The 22,227-nt window shown below is 40.8% G+C and overlaps 2 protein-coding genes across 12 annotated transcripts in view; one reads left to right on the top strand and one right to left on the bottom strand.

Moving 5' to 3' along the window:
• Positions 1–5,050, bottom strand: part of SON (SON DNA binding protein) — a 34,354-nt gene extending 29,304 nt beyond the window's left edge. For all 6 annotated transcript variants that reach the window (XR_001114583.2, XR_004028571.1, XM_003263873.4 and 3 more), the window contains exons 1-2: positions 4,919–5,050; positions 1,697–1,863 (exon numbers count right to left, since the gene is read on the bottom strand). Coding sequence is in view for 4 of the 6 variants with exons in the window: in XM_003263873.4 (XP_003263921.2) it covers positions 1,697–1,863; positions 4,919–4,995 (244 nt within the window). In the remaining 2 variants the exon portion in view is untranslated. The remainder of the gene's footprint in view (positions 1–1,696; positions 1,864–4,918) is intronic.
• GART (phosphoribosylglycinamide formyltransferase, phosphoribosylglycinamide synthetase, phosphoribosylaminoimidazole synthetase) overlaps positions 4,544–22,227 on the top strand; it is a 40,786-nt gene continuing 23,102 nt past the window's right edge. For 2 of the 6 annotated variants that reach the window (XM_003263875.4, XM_030806015.1), the window contains exons 1-10: positions 5,554–6,023; positions 8,728–8,913; positions 12,807–12,902; positions 13,374–13,548; positions 15,637–15,748; positions 16,539–16,607; positions 17,217–17,342; positions 19,468–19,555; positions 19,745–19,830; positions 20,014–20,182. In XM_003263875.4, coding sequence (XP_003263923.1) covers positions 8,769–8,913; positions 12,807–12,902; positions 13,374–13,548; positions 15,637–15,748; positions 16,539–16,607; positions 17,217–17,342; positions 19,468–19,555; positions 19,745–19,830; positions 20,014–20,182 — 1,066 coding nt within the window. In that variant the 5' untranslated portion in view covers positions 5,554–6,023; positions 8,728–8,768. The other 4 variants (XM_030806013.1, XM_030806011.1, XM_030806014.1 and 1 more) reach the window with 4 other exon arrangements.

The raw sequence follows: 22,227 nt of genomic DNA, 5'->3' as shown, positions 1-22,227 counted from the left end.
TCCCCCAATACTATTCTAAAACCACTAATAAATAACATTTTAAATGTTTCTATTTTAGAAAATACTGATTTTAGAGAGGAAATTCTTAGTCCTTAATTTATAACTTAAGAAAGTTTGATAATTTACATACCCTAAAGAGATAACATTTTCCCCCAAAACCACTAATAAATAACTTTTTAAATGTTTCTATTTTAGAAAAGAAGGCTGATTTTAGAGAGGAAATTCTTAGTCCTTAATATACAACTTAAGAAGATTTGAATTTACATACCCTAAAGAGATGGAGAGTATTCAACTTTAACAACCAGATGGGATTTATTTACTCCAATGCCAATATCAAATTAGATAAATCTTAGGGATCCCAAAAAAAGCTCATCAGAAATCTGAGCCATTAAGACTACAGAAAAAACGCCAGGCACTGTGGCTCACACCTGTAATCCCAGCACTTTGGGAGGCCAAGACGGGTGGATCATGAGGTCAGGAGATCGAGACCAAACTGGCTAACAGGGTGAAACCCCGTCTCTACTAAAAAATAGAAAAAATTAGCCGGGCGTGGTGGTGGGCGCCTGTAGTCCTAGCTACTGAGGAGACTGAGGCAGAAGAATGGTGTGAACCCGGGAGGCGGAGCTTGCAGTCAGCCGAGATCGCGCCACTGCACTCCAGCCTGGGCATTAGAGCGAGACTCCGTCTCAAAAAAAAAAAAAAAAAAAAAGACTACAGAAAAAAATAAATCAACACTTGACATAGGCCAAAGCAAAACTTATCATTTTCTATTAATTGTTTGTTTCATAGTACAAAATGTTAGATAAGTTATACTTCAATCAAGGTTGTTGGAGCCATGAATCTAAGCATAAAGTCTGTGAGAGTCATGAATCTAAGCACAGCTAAAGTTCCCCCCAAAAAAGAGGACAAACCAACCATATTACAAACTTGATTCCAGAACTAAATCAAGGTAATGACTGTTATTTTTGTGGCTAAATCCTTCATTTCTAAACATCAATTAATCAATTCCAAAAACGCTAAATATTGAAGCAATGATTCCTCTCCATCCACTGCAATTTAAGTGGGATGGATGTTTTTACACAACTGTTTAATAAAAATCCATACTCAAATTCCTGATACTGAGAAACTGAATCAAATAAACTGAAACTAAGTCAAAAATAAAAATTTATGCTACCAGCAGAGTAAACAAGTACATCAATGTTTTTCAGTGGAAGTATGGAAAATTTAAACAAGAAAGTCTTCATTAAATTAATTAAACAAAAGCTTAAATTTACTGAAATTTTTATTTTTATTTTGAGATGGAGTTTCATTCTTGTCGCCCAGGCTGGATTGCAATGGCGCAATCTCAGCGCACTGCAACCTTCGCTTCCTGGGTTCATGCGATTCTCCTGCCTCAGCTTCTCAAGTACCTGGGATTACAAGCACCCACCACCACACCCGGCTAATTTTTGTATTTTTAGTGGAGATGGGATTTCTCCATGTTGACCAGGTTGGTCTGGAACTCCTGACCTCAGGTTATCCACCCACCTCAGCCTCCCAAAGTGCTGGGATTACAGGCGTGAGCCATCGCACCCAGCCTGAAGTTTTCAATTTAATAAATATTTTAAATACTGAAGTCAAAAACTAATATTAACCTTCAAATTTCAAAAAAATCTTAAAAGAAAATTTTTGAGACAGTTAATTATCTCCAACTTACCTGGCTTATATCGTAGTTCTGTATCTAAGACCCCAGAAAGTACTTCCTCTATCTTCTGCACTATTTCTTCATTTGGTAGACTCCTGGCAGAGGCAGCTGCATCACCTGCCTGGTTTCCTTCAATGGGTGTATTTGTTTCACCATTCAGCTGGCCTTCATTCCTTCCACTTGACATGAAAAGTTATCGAAATTCATTAATGTTTTGTCATACCATTAATAAAAAAATTAATCCAATTAATTACAATAATCATATGTTGTACTGACTGTCAGACGTTTTACCTTTTACCTATTTTAGATATTCACCACTAATAATGCTTCCTTAACATGATCTACTTATATTTTGGACATTTCATTTTTATACAATTAAAGTTTTCAGAACTATGAAAATTAAGAAAAAGTCTTTAAAACAGGTTTCTAAGTACACTCTTTTTTAAACAAAATAATCTCAGAAATCTAACTTTAGGCTTTTGGGTTACCCACATATTTCTCTCAGGGGAGAAAAATTAATAAGAGCCCAGTCACAAATCGAAAGAAAAACATGTGGCCTAACATTATGGTAGAAACCATGGCTACATTAAAGCCACATCTGTGCATAAATCACGATCACCACCAATAGTATCAAGGAACACAAAAGTTAGCCACAGGCACACTGAATAAAAAGGGTAACCTGTAACCTCTGTCCAGGCTTACATTGTTACTGAAATGCCACTGAACTTAAAAAGGAAAATAATTTGTGTAATTTCTACACAATTATCAAGAACTCTGGTTTATAAAACTCACATAAAACAAGTGGCATTTATACCAACAGTAAAAGCATAGATGGTTTAACACATGTTCCATTCACAGGGCTGGAGAAATTTTTAAATAGGTGAGAACATATCATTCGCCCAGTAATTTTTACTATTTTCGTGTGAATTTGCAAAATTTTGAAAAGTCAAATAATTTCAGCAACAGTTTGATTTTAACTTCAATTTTAGCTAAATGAAAACACATCAAACAATTATGCTCCACTACCTAATAAAAGTCTGAATGGTCAAAAACCAAAAAAAATTCAGTAGTTACCTAAATATTATTAAGGAACATCTGGTTTTCTAATACAATGAATTGCATAATTATAATTATAATTAACATTTATTGACTACTAGTGTCATACTGTTCTACATTAACTCATTTAATCCTAACAAAACTCTGAGATCACCACTATTATTCTTTTATAAATGAAGAAACTTCGCTGAAGGTCACACAGCTACTAAGAAGTGAAGCTGGTACTCAAACCAGAGGCCATATTCTTACACACCATCTATAACAGAAGTTCGATAACTTGTTTTGACTGTCTAAATGTCAGCCTCATTACTCTAATTTACATAAAAGCAGATGAGAAAAAAACAGCTCACTGAAATGGCAAACAGTCAAAAACTTGTTTGCAGACTGATAATGCATTATGTGTTGAAGAGAAGATGCATATTCCTCTAGTAATAAACTGCTTCGTCTAATATTATTTTTAGATATTCTTTCTGTAGCACTTTATTTTACAATTTTCCTAAGCATTTATACATAATCATGACAAATTTGAAAATCAGAAAAATAATTATGGTTTTAAAAGTTAATCTACAAGGAAGTAATGATTTCATCTTAAAGCTACCAATTGTTAACCGCATTTACTGAAAAGCAATGAAAATTTCAAACCACCTAAATATGCAACGATATATTCCTACAATGGGATTCTATGCAGCCATGAAGATGTCCAAAAGACTGAGACTCAGAGGGACAAACTTGTTCACAACGTATTAGCTGGAAAAACGATCAATACAAAACAAGATGATCACATATCACACAATACTTGGGGGGGGAAAAAATGAAATGACATGAGAATATCGATAACGTGAGTTTTTCTCCTTTTTCATGTCTTCTAAATTATAATAAAACACTCATTTTCTAAAGGAAAGACTAGCTTTTAAAAGCTACAAAAACACACCTTGTTAAACTAAGCAAACTACTACTTATTGCATCCAGAGATTTGTCAGGAAAATTATATTCTCTTAGCTCGGGTCTCTTCTCATCCAAAACACTACTAGCAATGTCACAGAAATTTAAAAAGCAATGTGAGTGGATCTATTTCCACTTAAAAAACAACACATTCTGTAAAAGTGATAATTCTAGCAATAATACATCATTGCCCTAATAATCCCGTATTACTCTGGGCACTTACAACTGGTTTTCGGCCCATTTTCAAATTCACATACTGTTCTTGCTCTCAATTTTTATAATACAATTAAAAACACTTGAACTCGGAACACTTACGTTTCAAGATCTCTTTCCTACTTCTGTACTTTAAAGAAATGAGTATCTTACGCAAAAGCAAATACCGAGAGACAACCGCTGAACACGATATACTATTTTCCTGACTAAACAACCATTTCTTTAACAATCTCTTCGCCTTCAAATTTTGTGAAGCCAAGCGCAAATTATGTAAAGTCTACCAGCAATGACAAAAATAGCGTGTCAACTGGGGCAGGGGTAGCAAGAAAATAATACACCTACACACAAAGTCCACTTTCACTTGCTGTAATTAATCGCAACCATTTCAAAGTCCCCTTCCATCTTCATCTCGAGTATTTTAACAAACTAGCAAGTATCAGTTTAAGTTCCTTTTAATTGAAACATTTAACTATTAGAACGGCTGATAGATACTACAGGACACTAGGCCCCAAATAATCTCATTAATAGATCCAGACCCCCAAGCGGTCTGAAGCTCGCAATAATAAAGAGGATTTAAGATTACCCAAGAAACGGCCGTTAGAGACCCTTTCCGGTCATAGGCACCGGCCGGCAAAATCCGCGGTGGCGGAGAGGGGGAGGGGATACGCGGCGGCGGAGGAGGAGCCGAGGAAGGAACTAGGCCCGTCCCTGGCGGACAACCGGGCCTACGGGTAGCTAAACGGCAGGGGGAACCCAAACAGGGGAGAAGGGTGAGCATCTTAACTCGGTTCTAAACAGGGAGTCTTGGGTTACCTCGGAAAAGGCGAAGTTCCTCGAGGGAAAAGGAAGGGAGCGGCTGGGGAGGGCGGTTGGGGGGGGCCCGGAAAATGGATCCCAGGCCCAGGCGGGGCCCTAGCGGGGCCTGAGACGAGGAACGACTGCGTCTCCGAAGAAAGGTGCCAAAGAAGGCTAGGTGAGGCCCTAACGGTCCGTTGGGAGCAGAAGAATCTGGGAGGCGTTTACCTGGAAAGCTCCTGTTGAATTTCCCGGAATTTACTGACCACGAAAGACCTAAAAATCTGCTCGATGTTGGTCGCCATGGCGTCCGCTCCGTTCTCTCAACTCCTCCTCGCTAGTCCTCCAGGCTCCCAGCATGCCTCGGGAGGAGGCGCAGTGGCCAATTCGGTCTCTCGCCTTCCTGATTGGCTCCAAAGGGAACGCACGGTCCCGCCCGCTCCACCGAGGGACCAATCAGTGAGCACGGCCCTGCTCTCCTCTGCTGTTTCTGAGCGGCTGGGGTAGAGGTGCTGACGTTTGCGCCGCGCACGACTATGTCCGCCATGTTAGTGTCTGACGCAGGCGCCATTACAGGAGCCGTCTCTCTCGAGACGACCGTGTCCGCCTAAGTTGTCGGTCCGCAGCACTGTTTGGGAGCCTTAAGAGGCTTGCTAAGCGCCTGAGATTAAAGGCCAAGAGGAAGAAGAGCAAGAAGGGCAACCCGGTGTTTAACACAGGGCTTCCAGGCGCTCTCAGGTGGCGCCAAGTTCAGTTTCGACAGGGATATGCATCCGGGAGAGAATTTTTCAGCCCCCGCCCCCACTGGGATGTGAGAGGAAGAACTCGCTGTTGCCCTGTGTCTCCCCCAGTGCGTTCTATAACCAGCCTCATTTTTTTTTTTTTAGCAATAGGCCGGATGTCCTAAGCGACCAGCATTCAAAGCCTGGTGCATCAGGAGTCAGGCGTGTCACGAGATTTTTCCGCGGTAGCTGGTCAGCTCTGACTCGTGAGCGGCGCACAATTGGCTAAGAATGGGTTTAGCATTTTGGCGCTCCCACTCGGAGCTCCTGGAAACACTGCGTGGCACCCCGTACCACTGTCACATTAATAAACGTGCTAGGGCTTGGGTGTCTCGGCTGGGGAGCAGTCAGGCCGCGCCCAGGGCGGGAGGGAATCAGACTAGATTCTGCTTGCCGCGGAGACCCAGGGCCGCGCGGACCAGTGGGGCAGGGAAGACGTCGTGGGGCGGGGCGGGGCGGTGAGGGGCGGTGCCGCGCTGGTCCCGCGCCGGTCCCGGTGGGCCGACTTCCGGCCAGCGGGCACGCGGGAACCAGGTGGCCGCCCGGTGTCGGTGCGTAAACCCCCTTCGCTTTTACACGGAGCGGGCTTAGGCTTTGGTTTGGGGATTTAAGATCGGGGACTGAGTGAAACCATAGAAACTGATTTGTAGAAATTTTCCTGTTGTTTGTAAATGCGGTGGGTGGGGATTGGCCATGTGCTTTTCACTTGTTAACTGTTAGCTGGTTTCTGTTTGCTCTTTTACTTTTCCTGTTTTCTAAGATGTTAAGGCCTTTTTGTGTCTTTATACGTTTTCAGGACATAACCCTAAATTGGTGTACTTTCTCTTTATGCACCCGTTGTCTCTAGCAGATTACTTGGTTAATTTTGTAGTTGGTTTCTACTTTATTCCCCATATCCTCTGATACGGCTTTATTTGCCTGTCTTATTTTCCTTATGTTACCCATTCTAATGAATGAGGCCCAAGGTTAGTGAAGTCCCCCAAGGTCTTCCTGCTAGTATGGGGCAGCGTCTCTACCCAGGCCAAGGCGCTGTGTGAGACTCAGGAAAGCCCAGGCGTCCTCACCACTGGGTAGTAATGCTATTTTCAGTGATCCACTAGAGTAAACAGAATTTTCCCACACTACTGCTATATTCAAACTAAAGATGTGACATTTGCTCTAGATTTAAAGATCTGTTTATTTCTGGCCGGATGTGATGTAATCCCAACACTTTGGGAGGCCAAGGTGGGTTGACCATTGGAGGTCAGGAGTTCAAGACCAGCCTGGCCAACATAGTGAAACCCCGTCGCTACTAAAAATACAAAAATTCGCCTGGCGTGGCGGCGCACGCCCGTAATCCCAGCTACTTGGGAGGCCGTGAGACAGGAGAATCCCTTGAACCCGGGAGGCGGAGTTTGCAGTGAGCGGAGATCCCACCACTGCTCTCCAGCCTGGGCGACAGAGAGAGACTGTCTAAAAAAAATAAATAAAATAAAAAATCTGTTTATTTCAGATGCACATGGCAAGTAAAATGTGTTTTCCCATTACAGTAAAGTAGCTTTTCCTTCCCAGACTGTAATTTAACAGGGTTTTTTTTTTTTTCCTTTCTCAAATTTTTAATGATCATCGTTTCACTTGTTGAGAGAATCTGAAGCAAAATTGCTTCCGTTACGCTCCACCCCCTCTTACCTATGTGACCTCCAGCAAGTTATTTACCTGTCTGGGCCTCCTTGTCTTATCTGCAAATTGGTGATAGTAATAGTATCTCCCTCATAGGATTCTTTCATGACAAGCATTTTAAATAGTACCCTGCCCAAGGTAAGTGCTCAAAAAAATGTTAGTTTTGTATATCGTCAGCTTACATTTTTCTTAAAATGTGTATTCCCAACATCATCAAAAGAAGTTTTCAATTTTCTTTTTCCTGTTACCACTTTGCCTTGTGGTAAGTAAATGTAACAAGTTAACATTTACTACTGCTGAGTGTTAGATTGTACTTATTTATAAATGCCATTTCAGTTAATCTCCTAGGTTACACTGCTGGTGTATCCATCCTTCTAAGTCTCAGGTGCCAGAACTAAAGTGAAATGAGTTGGAATTTGATTTTTGCCTTCTCTACCATTTTTCTAGCATATTGTGCTACTTGAATTAGGAGTCAGCAAACTATGGCCCACATACCAAATCCTTCTGCTGCCTGCTTTTGTACAGCTCACCAAATATGAATGATTGAGAAAAAGAACAGGAAATAAATGAGGTTTTTGTGACATGTGAAAACTTTATGAAATTCAAATTATAGTATCCGTACATGAAATTTTATTGAAAGCAAGTCACGCTTATTTGTTACAAACCTTTGATGGTTTCCTACTACTTAAAGTACTGTTAGGCAACAGTGATCTCTGACCCACTGCCTGTTTATGGGTCAATTAAGTTTTTCTGGACATTGGCACATTGATTCATTTTTGTATTATCTTTGGTTGCTTTCCTGCTAAGGTGGCTGAGTCAAGTAGTTTTGACAGAACCATGTGGCCCTTTTTGTGTAAAGTTTGCTTACCCCAGTTTTCAGTATATCCTTTAATTTATGATAACCTAATCTATAAGATTTCAAGGTTTAAAAATTGATATTTTATAATACATTTTGAGTCTAAAACAAGATTCATTTCATAACTAAGGCATGATGATTATTAAATCTTTTTGAAGTGAAGCCCAGAGAAGGGAGATTATCACATAAGGAGCTGAGAGTCATCGTTTGACTCCTTAACCTAGCTCTCTAGGCCAGCCTGCCTTCTTTTTGAAATACCTCCCTTACGCTTGTGACCACAGTCATATTTCTCAAATTATGAATCCCAGTTTTTCAAAAAGGAATAATTGGATGAAAATGTCATTTGTATGAGTACAAATGATTACTTAAATTATATTTACAAATCTGGATTTCTTTTTTTTTTTGAGATGGAGTCTTGCTCTGTCGCCCAGGCTAGAGTGTAGTGGTGTGATCCTGGCTCACTGCGATCTCCGCCTACCAGGTTCAAGCAATTCTCCTGCCTCAGCCTCCTGAGTACCTGGGATTACAGGCACCCGCCACCATGCCTGGCTAATTTTTGTATTTTAGTAGAGATGAGATTTTGCCGTGTTGGCCAAGGCTGGTCTCAAACTCCTGACCTCAAGTGATCCACCTGCCTCAGCCTCCCAAAGTGCTGGGGGTACAGGCATGAGCCACTATGCCCGTCCCTGGGTTTCTAAAATGTGCATCCTAAGATATAAACTGTGGTTTCCTTTCTGCAGGTTTCATTTTCCTTTGGAATTTCTGCTTTACAGACAGAGCAATGGCAGCCCGAGTACTTATAATTGGCAGTGGAGGAAGGGAACATACGCTGGCCTGGAAACTTGCACAGTCTCATCATGTCAAACAAGTGTTGGTTGCCCCAGGAAACGCAGGCACTGCCTGCTCTGAAAAGATTTCAAATACCGGTAATCATATTTTAAAGTGGGGAGTAATAGTTATTATTTGTTATTAATGGTATGCTGTCAACCATATCTGTGTTTGATGATAATAAAGGTAGGCCGGGCACAGTGGCTCATGCCTGTAACCCCAGCACTTTGGGAGGCCAAGACGGGCGGATCACGAGGTCAGGAGATCGAGACCATCCTGGCTAACATGGTGAAACCCCGTCTTTACTAAAAATGCAAGAAAATTAGCCAAGTGTGGTGACGGGCACCTGTAGTCCCAGCTACTCGGGTGGCTGAGGCAGGAGAATGGCATGAACCCAGGGAGTGGAGCTTGTAGTAAGCTGAGATCACACCACTGCACTCCAGCCTGGGCCACAGAACGAGACTCCGTCTCAAAAATAAAATAAAATAAAATGAAGATAGATTGCTATTCAGGGTTGAGTGTTTTACTTGACCTTAAAATTTATTTAGTAATTTGAATGCTTGTCATATGTTATAAACTTAAGGTAACCTATTGTTCAGAATATGGCATTTCCTTATCTTAAACTGTTTTAAACCTGATAAACCACATCCATTGGAAAAGTAATAAGTGCCTAATACAGATTAAAGGCATTTTGATGTGTATTTTTGAAAATGGAAAGTTTAGTATTGCTATTAAATATAACTTTCTGACCACGTGCAGTGGCTCACGCTTATAATCCCAGCGCTTTGGGAAGCCAAGGCAGAAGGATCGCTTGAGCCCAGGAGTTTGAGACTAGCCGGGGCAATGTAGTGAGACCAGATCTCTACAAAAAAAAAAAAAATACAAAAATTAGCCAGGCATGGTGGTGCACATCTGTAGTGCCAGCTACTTGGGCAACAGAGTAAGATGAGACCCTGTCTCACAAAACAAAGTTTTTAACAATTGTTACTCTAATAGATCTCAACCCTTATCTCTCTCTCTCTTTTTTTTTTTTTTTTTTTTTTTTTTTTTTTTTTTTGAGACAGAGTCTCGCTCTGTCACCCATACTGGAGTGCAGTAGCATGATCTAACAGCTCACTGCAACCTCTGGCTCCTGAGTTAAAGCGATTCTTCTGCCTCAGCCTCTCAAGTAGCTGGTACCACAGGTGCATGCCACCACACCCGGTTAATTTTTTGTGTTTTTAGTAGAGACCAGGTTTCACTATGTTGGTCAGGCTGGTCTCGAACTCCTGACCTCGGGTGATCTGCCTGCCTCGGCCTCCCAAAGTGCTGGGATTACAGGCATGAGCCACTGTGCCCAGCCTCCACCCTTATCTCTCGATTGGCAAAAATGAAAAAATGGTCAGTTCATATACTACATTAAGCTTGTCAGTGGCTTCAGAAACTCCTCAGTATTCTAATAATACTTAGAATAAAACTCAAACGCCGTACCATGCCTTACAAAGCCCTTTGTGCAGTCTGTCTTCTGTCTGCTCTTCCAACCTGATCTTTTATATCCCTTTTTCTCTTTTCACTATACCCTATCCATGCTGTCTTACTAATTTCCCAAGCAGAAGCTTGCTGCTTTGGACTTTATATTTGTTCCCACCCCTTACCATGACTGTCTCCTCATTATTCAGAGCTCCACTTAAATGTTAGCCTCCTTAATTATATCTCTCCTACAGTTTCTTACTGAAAGCAAGCGTCCATCCCCATTTCATTTGTTTATGATCATGAATGTCTGTGTTTATTTTTACTTCACTATTGTCTGTCTCCTATGTTCTTGTCCCCCACTAGAATATAATCTCTAGTAGAGTGTAAGCTCCATGAGGGCAAGGAACTTGTCTGTCTTGTTTTGCATGGTGTGCACAGTGCTTAGTTCCCTATGTGGCACATAATATTTATGGAAAGAAGAGCATGGACCCAACAAGCCACAAACTGGGAGAAGATAGTGGCATGTATATAAGACCAAAAAGAATAAGAAAAAGACAAATTAGAAAATACCTCCTTTTCTGGGATCTTAGTTCTAGGAGTGAGGTATATGTTTATTAGAGAACTGGGACAGTTTCTCTGCGATTGAGGTCATATAGGCAAGCCCATCAAAATCTCTTAAGATCGTCATGAGACTTCTACAAGTAGTCTTGTAAGACTACTAAAGGACCTCTTCCTCTTGTTGCCCTCTGCTATACTGTTGACCCTGCTCAGCCTAGTTGTGTTCAGAACCACTAACCCAAAGTGTGTGGTACTCCATCCTAATCACATTCAGGCAGTTGCTGCAGATTGAGGACCCCACCTTTTCTGGACTTGGACCCTATACAGTAGTCACCAGCCTATCCACAATTTCACTTTCCACAGTTTCAGTTACCCACAGTCAGCTGCAGTCCAAAGTAGTAAATGGACAATTTCAGAAATAATTCATAAATTTTACATTGCACACCAGTCTAGCATAGCATGATGAAATTTTGTGCCGTCCAACCTAAGACGTGAATCTTTTTGTCCAGCATATCCATGTTGTTACTTAGTAGCCCTGTCAGTTATCAGATTGACTTATCATGTTATCTCAGTGCATGTGCTCAGGTAACCCTGTTTTACTTAATAATGGCCCCAAAGCTGATGCTGGCATATAGTTATAATTGTTCTATTTTAGTTTTAGTGATAGTTAATCTCTTACTGTGCCTAATTTGTAAATTAAACGTTATCATAGGTGTTTATGTATAGGAAAAAACGTAGTATATATAGGGTTCAGCACTGTGGTTTCAGGCATCCACTAGGGATCTTAGAATGTGTCCTCTAAGGATAAGGAGGGACAACTGTACATCACAAATATCACTTCTTGCACTCTATACCAATGGCAGAGTGATTGCAGACTTCAGCTGACTTAACGAATGGTGGTCCAGACACAGTGAAGCAGGAGAGCACCTATGGAGCCAAACCATGTTCAGTATGTGGTTGATCCTACCGCTAGTTACTTAGAACTCCACAGAAGAAAATTTACCTAACTTGTAGGTTATAGAAGACAGGTTCCTCTTAAAAGCGTCATTGAGTTCTTAGCTTAAACAGCTCTGCCCCAAAGAGATCCCTCCTGACCCAACCCGAAATAGCCTCTCAATTCACTTCATATCAAATTTGCTTAATTTGTTCATATTTGCTATTTTTTTGTTTGCATATTTATTACCCAGCATTCCTGCAGTGGATTGTAAACATGTTAAGTATAGGGACCCTGCTTGTGTTGATAACTTTTTTTTTTTTTTTTTTTTTTTTTTTGAGACAGAATTTCGCTCTTGTTACCTACCCAGGCTGGAGTGCAGTGGCGCGATCTTGGCTCACTGCAATCTCCGCCTCCCCGGTTCAAGCAATTCTCCTGTCTCAGCCTCCTGAGTAGTTGGGATTACAAGCACCCGCCACCATACCTGGTTAATTTTTGCATTTTAGTAGAGACAGGGTTTCATCATATTGTTCAGGCTGGTCTCGACCTCCTGACCTCAGGTGATCCACCCACCTCGGCCTCCCGAAGTGCTGGGATTACAGACATGAGCCACTGCGCCTCGCCGTGTTGACATCTTAATACCAGTGCTGAGGACAGTACCTAGCACATAGTGGATTTTCAGTACAATTGAATGATTGACATTAAAAGACCAATTTCTGAGTATATTGTATGGTATGTTTTTTGTTTAATATACGATCAATATTAGTGACGTGAACAATATCATGGAGGTGATACTTTATGGCTGTTTGGGAAGTTTATTGGTGTTTTCATCTGTCTACAATGATAACAGAGAACTGAGCTCTGTTGGTTAGCCTAATGCACTCTCCTCTGAATTTCACATGTTGAAACTGTCATCTCTGCCAATATAAGAAAACCAACAGATAACAAGCATACTAAAGTATAGAACTTAGTTTTTAGTGAGACACTTAGTTTACTTAAGTGGAATGTTTTTGTAAATGCAGTGTGGTTTTTTTTTTCTGTTTACAGCCATCTCAGTCAGTGACCACACTGCCCTTGCTCAATTCTGCAAAGAGGAGAAAATTGAATTTGTAGTTGTTGGACCAGAAGCACCTCTGGCTGCTGGTAAAGTTTGTTTCTGTTTATTGTTACAGTGTATTCAGTGCAAACAGAAGCTTAGGAATCATCTAATCCAATTCATTTTTCAGACGAGAATTTGTAATATTATATTGGAGAAAGAGCTTCCACTCTCGAAATTTATGGAGTCTAGATTTTTTTTCCCAAGCATCAGTTATATGATGAGTTAGAGATCAAATTTGCAGCCGTGGAAAACATTTTATATGTCTTTATTCTGCTGTATTCTGGTGTGTGTTTAATAATCCATATATGCAAATATAACAACTTTTGATAGATTTGAATAACATGTTAGTAGCATTTTATTTCTATTCAGTAGACAACATGAAAAAGTTAGTTATCCTCTGCCACCAGTCATCTGCCTTGTCTCGATGTAGATATAGTCTGATACTAATTTGTCTTCAGGCTGAAAAGCCCCTGGGGAGACCTTGGTTCACCTAAGGCTACTGTTTTCATTAATAGGGATTGTTGGGAACCTGATGTCTGCAGGAGTGCGATGCTTTGGCCCAACAGCAGAAGCGGCTCAGTTAGAGTCCAGCAAAAGGTTTGCCAAAGAGTTTATGGACAGACATGGAATCCCAACTGCACAATGGAAGGCTTTCACCAAACCTGAAGAGGCCTGCAGCTTCATTTTGAGGTAGGTAAATGGTTGCCTGTGAAGGACAGTTGTTTAGTTGTGATATTTAAATACACAGGTCAATGGCCAGGTGCAGTAGCTCACCTGTAATCCCAGCACTTTGGGAGGCCGAGGCAGGTGAATCACTTGAGCTCAAGAGTTAGAGACCAGCCTGGGTAACATGGTAAAACCCTGTCTCTACAAAAAATAAGAAAAAGCCGGGCATGATGGTGTGCACCTGTAGTCCCAGCTCCTCTAAAGGCCAAGGTGGGAGGATCACTTGAACCCAGGAAGCAGAGGCTGCACTGAGCCAAGATTGTGCCACTGCACCACAGCCTGGGTGACAGAGTGAGACCCTGTCTCAAAAAAATTAAATAAATATACAGTTCACTTCTGTGTTGAAAATGTAATGCCAGGTCCTTAAGCTGTCACAAGATTGTAGTAAGATAATTATGGAAAAAACTTTCTCAATAAATATTATGTGGGTTGTCTTTTTCCAGAACCAAAATAAAATGGGATTCTATGCATATAGAGTTTATTTGATCTTGTGGCCTTGCAGGAAGATGACATTTTTAATAAAATCTGAGTAGTTCCTCGGGGGAAAAATACACTTGGTTCTGCAGTTGTGCACTCTTTTCACAGCCATGTTTTTGGTTTTTGGTTCCCCGCAACCTGAGATGGGGCCTGTCTCTGTCACCCAGGCTGGAGTGCAGTGGCATGATCTTGGCTCACAGCAGCCTCTGCCTCCTGGACTCAAGTGATCCTCCCACCTCAGCCTCCCAAGTAGCTGGGACAATAGGCACACACCACCACTCCCAGCTAGTTTTTGTATTTTTTGTAGAGATGGAGTTTTACCATGTTTCCCAGGCTGGTCTCAAACTCTTGAGCTCAAGAGATCTGCCTCCTTCTGCCTCCCAAAGTGCTGGGATTACAGGCATGAGCCATAACACTAGGCCTCATGGCCAGATTGACAAACACAGTGGCATCTTACAACATAAAGAACATTGATTTTTTTTTTTTATCATAAATAATTAACCAGGGTGAGTAATCATCACTTGGTCATCTGCCACCACTATTGCGATTTTATTTTATTTTATTTTTTTTATTTATTTTATTTTTTTTTTTTTGAGTCTCACTCTTTCACCCAGGCCAGACTGCAGTGGCACTATCTCTATCTCGGCTCACTGCAAACTCCGCCTCCCAGGTTCACGCCATTCTGCTGCCTCAGCCTCCCGAGTAGCTGGGACTACAGGCACCCGCCACCACTCCCAGCTAATTTTTTGTATTTTTAGAAGAGACGGGGTTTCACTGTGTTAGCCAGGATGGTCTCAATCTCCTGACCTCGTGATCCACCTGCCTTGGCCTCCCAAAGTGCTGGGATTACAGGCGTGAGCCACCGCGCCTGGCCACTATTGCAATTTTAAATTTCAAAATTAAACATCCTTTGTTCTCTATTATGTGGAAAGCATTGAGCAATTAATGAGTGTTAGTAGACACATGCATTTGCCCTTTTTTTGTTGACACTTATGCTTCCTGGTATGTTTTCCTTTTAGTTGTGTCAGTTTCTTTTTTTTTTTCATTCATATCCTACAGAGTTTCTTAAACACTGAATATTATTATTTCCTAGCAGCCAGTTGCCTTGAGCAAGTAACAGTTTTGTTACTTACTTTGGGTAAGTCTCCTTCCAGACCCCCAGGCCCACTTGATAATTTCATATGTGTACTCCCAGAAATGGTCTGTGTATGCTTACTGTTGTTATACAGCTGCATTTTCTACTTAAATGAGAGTACTATTTGCTACTTTGTATCTTACAGATTATACCATATCTACTCTATACATCTACTTATTCTTCCAAAGATACTGCCTATGTAATCTCATGATAAATGAAAAAAGCAAAATTATAGGTACTGTATGATTGCAACTATAAAGGAATACGTAGGGGAAAAAATCCTGGTGGGGAGTACATCAAAATGTGTTGGAATGATAAGTAATTTTTTTCTTTCTGCTTTTCAGCCATTGCTATAGCATATCGCTACAAAATCCCACAGCATTTTAAAATCTTGAGTTGTAATGGTTTATTGGATGTTGAAGACGACTATGTCTTTACAGTGCAGACTTCCCTGCTTTGGTGGTGAAGGCCAGTGGTCTTGCAGCTGGAAAAGGGGTGATTGTTGCAAAGAGCAAAGAAGAGGCCTGCAAAGCTGTACAAGAGATCATGCAGGTAGGCTGAGTCTTCTGAAAAAATGTACTTTTCTATTCATACTGAATAAATACCCTTTTAAGTTTAAAAAATGTTCCTCACAATAAGGAAAATCTATTTTGCAAACATATGGGTAAGTTATTTTTTATAATCCCATGTATTATAATCCATCTCTATAAAATAGTTATTATGGATTTACACTGTAAATTAAACCATGACTGTATTATTTTGAAGTAAATTGTTACATCCTTTGTTGTCTGCCACTGAAAGAAAATCCTCAGACTCTAGAACATATAAATAAATTATCAAGCCATCCATGAGGACAAAAGTATTTGTCCCACGTGTCCCAGGTCTAAGAGAAGTAAATTAATGAATGAATATGCCTTGTCTTTCGTGATCGATCTTTGTTGTTGTGGATTTTCTGTCCTTGTAGAAATCTACTTTCACAAGCATGCTTTAGTATAGTTATTACAGCCAAACATGTATAATTATAATCGGAAGTAAGGATTAAGTGGTGATAATGAAAACATCTGTTTTTCCCATACCTTATTTGAAACTGGATCACCAAATCTTCAGGAGAATATTAGAGATGTGTTTATTCCGTCTGTACCAGTGTTAGCTACGCTATTGCCACATTAAAAATAGGAAACATTTATATGTTCCCTTTGAGTCTTTCTGAAAGGGAAAGAAAAATTACAGTACTCACTGGTTCATGATACAAATGCTGGATAATGCTAAAAGTCAACTAAGTATCAAAAACTTACCAAATCTCTCTTTTTTTTTTTTTTTTTTTTTTAAATCTTACAATCAGGAGAAAGCCTTTGGGGCAGCTGGAGAAACAATTGTTATTGAAGAACTTCTTGACGGAGAAGAGGTGTCTGTATGTATATTCATCTTTTTGGCTTTTGTAGTGTATAAGAAGCTGTCATCTGACCTATGTACCCCAGAAAAGACTTGATATACTCTGGTTGCTTCATCTAAAAACATAAACCCAGCAGTTACAAAGGAATTTGTATACTTTTATTGTTGGGGGTGCAAATGAAAAAATAATTGATCCTCTGTTGGTCATCCCTAGTGTATTAGTGGGGGCACTTGGACTTACATCACACACTATTGAGGTTCTGGATTAATTCAAGCATTCATGCTTTTTCTTTCATATACAGTTTATTGCATAATAAATAAAGTCACCTTAAACCAAGTTTTAATGCCTGGAAGCTTAAAGTGGGGGAAAGGTTGAAATCTTTTACTTTGAGAGTAGCTTGGTTTTTTCTAACTTACCTCAAAAATTACAAATCCTTTAGAAGTTGAGTACGTTATGATTCTTGATGTATGTAGCTTAGTGGTATTGACATTTCAGTTCATTTCGCTGCAAAAAAAAAAAAACTTTTCCTCAAAGAAGAATTAAGGGACATAGAGTTTGCCTCACTAAATTTTTTTTTTTTTACTTTTTGACAGTTAACATAAATGGACTATTTTGTTTTCTTTATAGTGTCTGTGTTTCACTGATGGCAGGGCTGTGGCCCCCATGCCCCCAGCACAGGACCATAAGCGATTACTGGAGGGAGATGGCGGCCCTAACACAGGGGGAATGGGAGCCTATTGTCCAGCCCCTCAGGTACTTCCTGAAGACTCTGCTGAAGTCTTGTAGTAGTTTAGTTTTCTCAGAGAACTCTTAGATGATACTTTCTATTTTGTTTTGTTTTCTGTTTGTTTGTTACTATAAATTATGTTACTAATCAGCAATTAAATGAAGAATATCTTTTCTGGTCTCAAACTAACTTTTCCTAAAAGCCTTTTTTGAAGAACTAAAATAAGCCAATCTAAAGTATAATATGGGTTGAATAGATCCTTATATTCCCTCCTCTCTACACCCAATTTTTAACACATGGGAGCCTGTTGTGGTCTTGGATTCATCTTTGGATATCCTTGGTTCAGCACAAAAGTGTTGTATGTGTGTATCTGTGTGTGTGTGTGTGATACGAATTGAGAACCAAGTCAGATCAGAATTTCTTGTGTGCATGTGATATGAATTGAGAACCAAGTCAGATCAGAATTTCTTGTGTGTATGTGATATGAACTGAGAACCAAGTCAGATCAGAATTTGTTCTGATCTTTCTACTTCATAACAGACAACACGTTTCCAAACAATTTCTGCACAGTTTTTGTTTTTGTTGTTTTTTGAGACAGAGTCTCACTCTGTCACCAGGCTGGAGTGCAGTGGCGTGATCTTGGCTCACTACACCCTCCACCTCCCAGGTTCAAGCAATTCTCCTGCCTCAGCCTCACGAGTAGCTGGGACTACAGGCACACGCCACCACGCCAGGCTAATTTTTGGATTTTTAGTAGAGATGGGGTTTCACCATGTTGGCCAGTATGGTCTGGATCTCTTGACCTCGTGATCTGCCCGCCTCGGCCTCCCAAAGTGCTGGGATTACAGGCATGAGCCACCACGCCTGGCCTTCTGCACAGTTTTTTTTTTAGGAATTTATGCTGTTGGCATATAAGTAGGTTAGCAGTCCAAAAACTCACCTATTCTTTTCATTGATGATAGTCATAATTGTTTGTGCTAATATAGTGAACCTTTACATATTTTTCTTGCTTAAAAGATTAAAAATAGGCTGGGCGCAGTGGCTCATGCCTGTAATCCCAGCACTTTGGGAGGCCAAGGCAGGTGGATCACCGGAGGTCAGGAGTTTGAGACCAGCCTGGCCAACATGGAGAAACCCCATCTCTACTGAAAATACAAAAATTAGCCGGGTGCGGTGGCACATGCCTGTAGTCCCAGCTACTCGGGAGGCTAAGGCAGGAGAATCACTTGAACCTGGAGGCGGACGTTACGGTGAGCCAAGGTTGCGCCATTGTACTCCAGCCTGGACAACAAGAGCGAAACTTCACCTCAAAAAAAAAAAAAAAAAGATTAAAAATAAACTTTATTTTTTGGCCTGGCACAGTGGCTCACGCCTGTAATCCCAGCACTTTGGGAGGCCGAGGCGGGCGGATCACAAGGTCAGGAGATCGAGACCATCCTGGCTAACACAGTGAAACCCTGTCTCTACTAAAAATACAAAAAAATTAGCCGGGCGTGGTGGCGGGCGCCTGTAGTCCCAGCTACTCAGGAGGCTGAGGCAGGAGAATGGCGCGCACCTGGGAGGCGGAGCTTGCAGTGAGCCGAGATCGTGCCACTGCACTCCAGCCTGGGCGACAGAGCAAGACTCCGTCTCAAAAAAAAAAAAAAAAAAAATTCATTTTTTTTTTAAGACTTCATAAGTGTAGGCCAGGCACGGTGGTTCACACCTGTAACCCCAACACTTGTATTAAAACTACCATTTGGTAATAGTGTATTCTAAGAACTATATCTGGCTCTAATTTTTATAATTAAATTCATAAACCCAGATTCTTACCTATATAGGCTTATGAAATATGCAGCGTATACTGGGAAGGGTACAAAGAAGCCTTAGGGTAGGAGAGAACTTGTTTCATTTCTGTTACGTTTCAGTAAGTTATTTTTGGCTAGTTCTTTTAAGGGTGTATTTTTTGAAAATCATAAAGCTAAAATACCTACTTGATAGAGTCATTGTGAGGATTGAGAAAGTTTAAATCTTTCAAGTTCAAAGTGCTCAGCCTGTTTCAGGTAGTAAAAAAATCAGTTATCCTCATCATCCCCTTCCGTTGTCCAATGTAATACTACTTAGACTTTTAAAGTTACCTGTTACATTTAAGTGTTTCTGCACGTTCTCCAGGTTTCTAATGATCTATTACTAAAAATTAAAGATACTGTTCTTCAGAGGACAGTGGATGGCATGCAGCAAGAGGGTACTCCATATACAGGTAGGCCCACCCACATTACTATGGAAGCCACCTATAGAGTAACTTTCTACTTTTGATAAAACTTATTTTCCATTCCCTTTTTTTTTTACCACTTTTTAATGGACCATTTTTTAAATTTGTAATACAGTGTCTTCATTATAGATTTTCTTTCTCTCTCCCCCGCCTTTTTGTTTTTCTTTTTTAATGAAGGTATTCTCTATGCTGGAATAATGCTGACCAAGGATGGCCCAAAAGTTCTAGAGTTTAATTGCCGTTTTGGTGATCCAGAGTGCCAAGTGGGTAAAAATATCAAAGTATTACTTAGTAGAAGATATGTGTTATTTTAATCTTGGAATTTATCAGCCTGGAATTAATTACCTTTGGGAAATTCATGCAAGTTCTGTTAGTACCCCAGTGAATAAAATGTTTAAGGAAAACTAAAATTTATCCCACCTGCCATGTGGATTATGTTTTTCCAGGTAATCCTCCCACTTCTTAAAAGTGATCTTTATGAAGTGATTCAGTCCACCTTAGATGGAATGCTCTGCACATCTCTGCCTGTTTGGCTAGAAAACCACACCGCCCTAACTGTTGTCATGGCAAGCAAAGGTTATCCTGGAGACTACACCAAGGGTGTAGAGATAACAGGTGAGTGTCAGGGAGCAAGAGGTTGGAGTACAACGTGACAAGTGCCAGCACCACAGCAGACCTCCCTTCCACACTAAGGCTTGCTCTCAATAAGAGTGTGAAGCCATCAGAAACCTTTCAGAGGGTCTTAACCATGTTGCTTATTGGATATGTGTGTTCAAATATCCACAATTACTGTATTCGGAGAACCGTTGATTTCCCTTCCTGTGCAAGGAAGATGTAAGTGGCAGAACCACATCTCCCAAGTGTCACCCAGTGCAGCCTTCCACTTCCACCTGCCTAGAGCCGGGGTAATAATGAGATTCTCTGAGAGTCAGAGGAACATTAGTCAAAGTTTATCAATAAGATACATTTTAGAGGTGAGGACTCTGAATTATCACAAATGCATACAGTCTTGTGTGGTTTGACCCCCAGTTTACAGTGCACCCCATAGTCACTTGGATGGCAAAATTCAAACAGTTTCAAAGTTTATCCTTCTCTTTTTTTTCTCTCTCTTTATATAAAGTAGGTGAAACATCTCGTTAAATGATGTTAAATCTGAGTTCCAGTGCCATAAGTCCAAAGGCAGACCTCTGTGACCCCTAGCAGGCTATAGTTTGGCCACTCTCAGTGCTCCAGTAGTGTATTTGGGGGGTTTCCTTTTTTTTTTTTTTTTTCTTTTTGAGATGGACTCTAGCTCTGTCACCCAGGCTGGAGTGCAGTGGTACGATCTCGGCTCACTGTAACCTCCACCTGGGTTCAAGCGATTCTTCTGACTCAGCCTCCCAAGTAACTGGATTACAGATGTGTGCTACCAGGCCCAGCTAATCTCTGTATTTTTAGTAGAGATGGGGTTTCACCATGTTGGCCCGGCTGGTCTCGATCTCCTGACCTCAAGTGATGCGCCTACCTCGTCCTCTCAAAGTGTTGGGATTACAGGTGTGAGCCACTGTGCCCAGCCTCCAGTAGTGTATTTAATTAAACAACCCCATAAACTGTCTTGCCCAGACACCAAGTCCATTGCCTTATGAATCCCACGCATGGCAGCTAGGCAGGCAGTTAGGAATTGATTCCTTTTGAATATGGACAAAGAAAGAAATGGGCCAGAACCAAGATCCCTTGCATTGGTGAAATGTCCCTAAGATTGAAGTAACAAGTGTGTAATAGTTCTGCCAGAATAAAACTGAGTTTTACCAGTACTGGCAGGCAGAGTAGCCATTCAGAATCACTAAATGGCTTTGTGTTGTGAAAGCACTCAGGGAAGATGTATATTAACAAACTACCAAATAGGACGCTGACAAAAGAAATAGAGACAGAAAAAGAAGACCACCAAGAGATAAAAGAGTGGTTTTCTAAAAATTAAGAAAAAGTGTTATCTTTATATAAACTGTCCCCTTTGGTCACTTTAGAATTTAGAATATATAGTCTAATAATGTTTGAAGTATACAGCTGTATCTGAGAGTTTAAAAATAATTCAAAATACAGTGAAGTGGTAGGAATTTGGGGCTGACCCCAAAACTTAATTTAAGCCAAGTTTGTCTTAAAATCATACAAGTGTTACAATAGTGAAAAGATTACTTATGTTTTGCATTGTACTGATCATATTGCTTATACTGAAAAGAAAGAAACTTAAGTCTCATGGTCTGGTTAAAAAAAAAAGAAAAAAGAAAAGAAGCAGCTTTAATTGAATAACTGTGATGAAAAGAAGTTCCTTTGCAGGCCAGGCACAGTGACTCACGCCTGTAATCCTAGCACTTTGGGAGGCCGAGGCGGGCGGATCACTTGAGGTCAGGAGTTCGAGACCAGCCTGGCCAGCATGGTGAAACCCTGTCTCTACTAAAAATACAAAAACAATTAGACAGATGTGGTGGTGCATAATCCTAGCTACTCAGGAGGCTGAGGTGGCAGGATGGCTTGAACCCGGGAGGTAGAGGTTGCAGTGAGCCGAGATCGCACCACTGCACACTCCAGCCTGGGTGACAGAGCAAGACTCTGTCCCAAAAAGAAAAGGAAGTTCCCAGCTGGACGCAGTGGCTCACGCCTGTAATCCCAGCACTTTGGGAGGC

This window comes from Nomascus leucogenys, chromosome 25 (genome assembly GCF_006542625.1).
Source record: "Nomascus leucogenys isolate Asia chromosome 25, Asia_NLE_v1, whole genome shotgun sequence".
Lineage (NCBI taxonomy): Eukaryota > Metazoa > Chordata > Mammalia > Primates > Hylobatidae > Nomascus > Nomascus leucogenys.
Note: the sequence above shows the minus strand (reverse complement) of the source record. Positions and strands in the feature narration are given on the sequence as shown.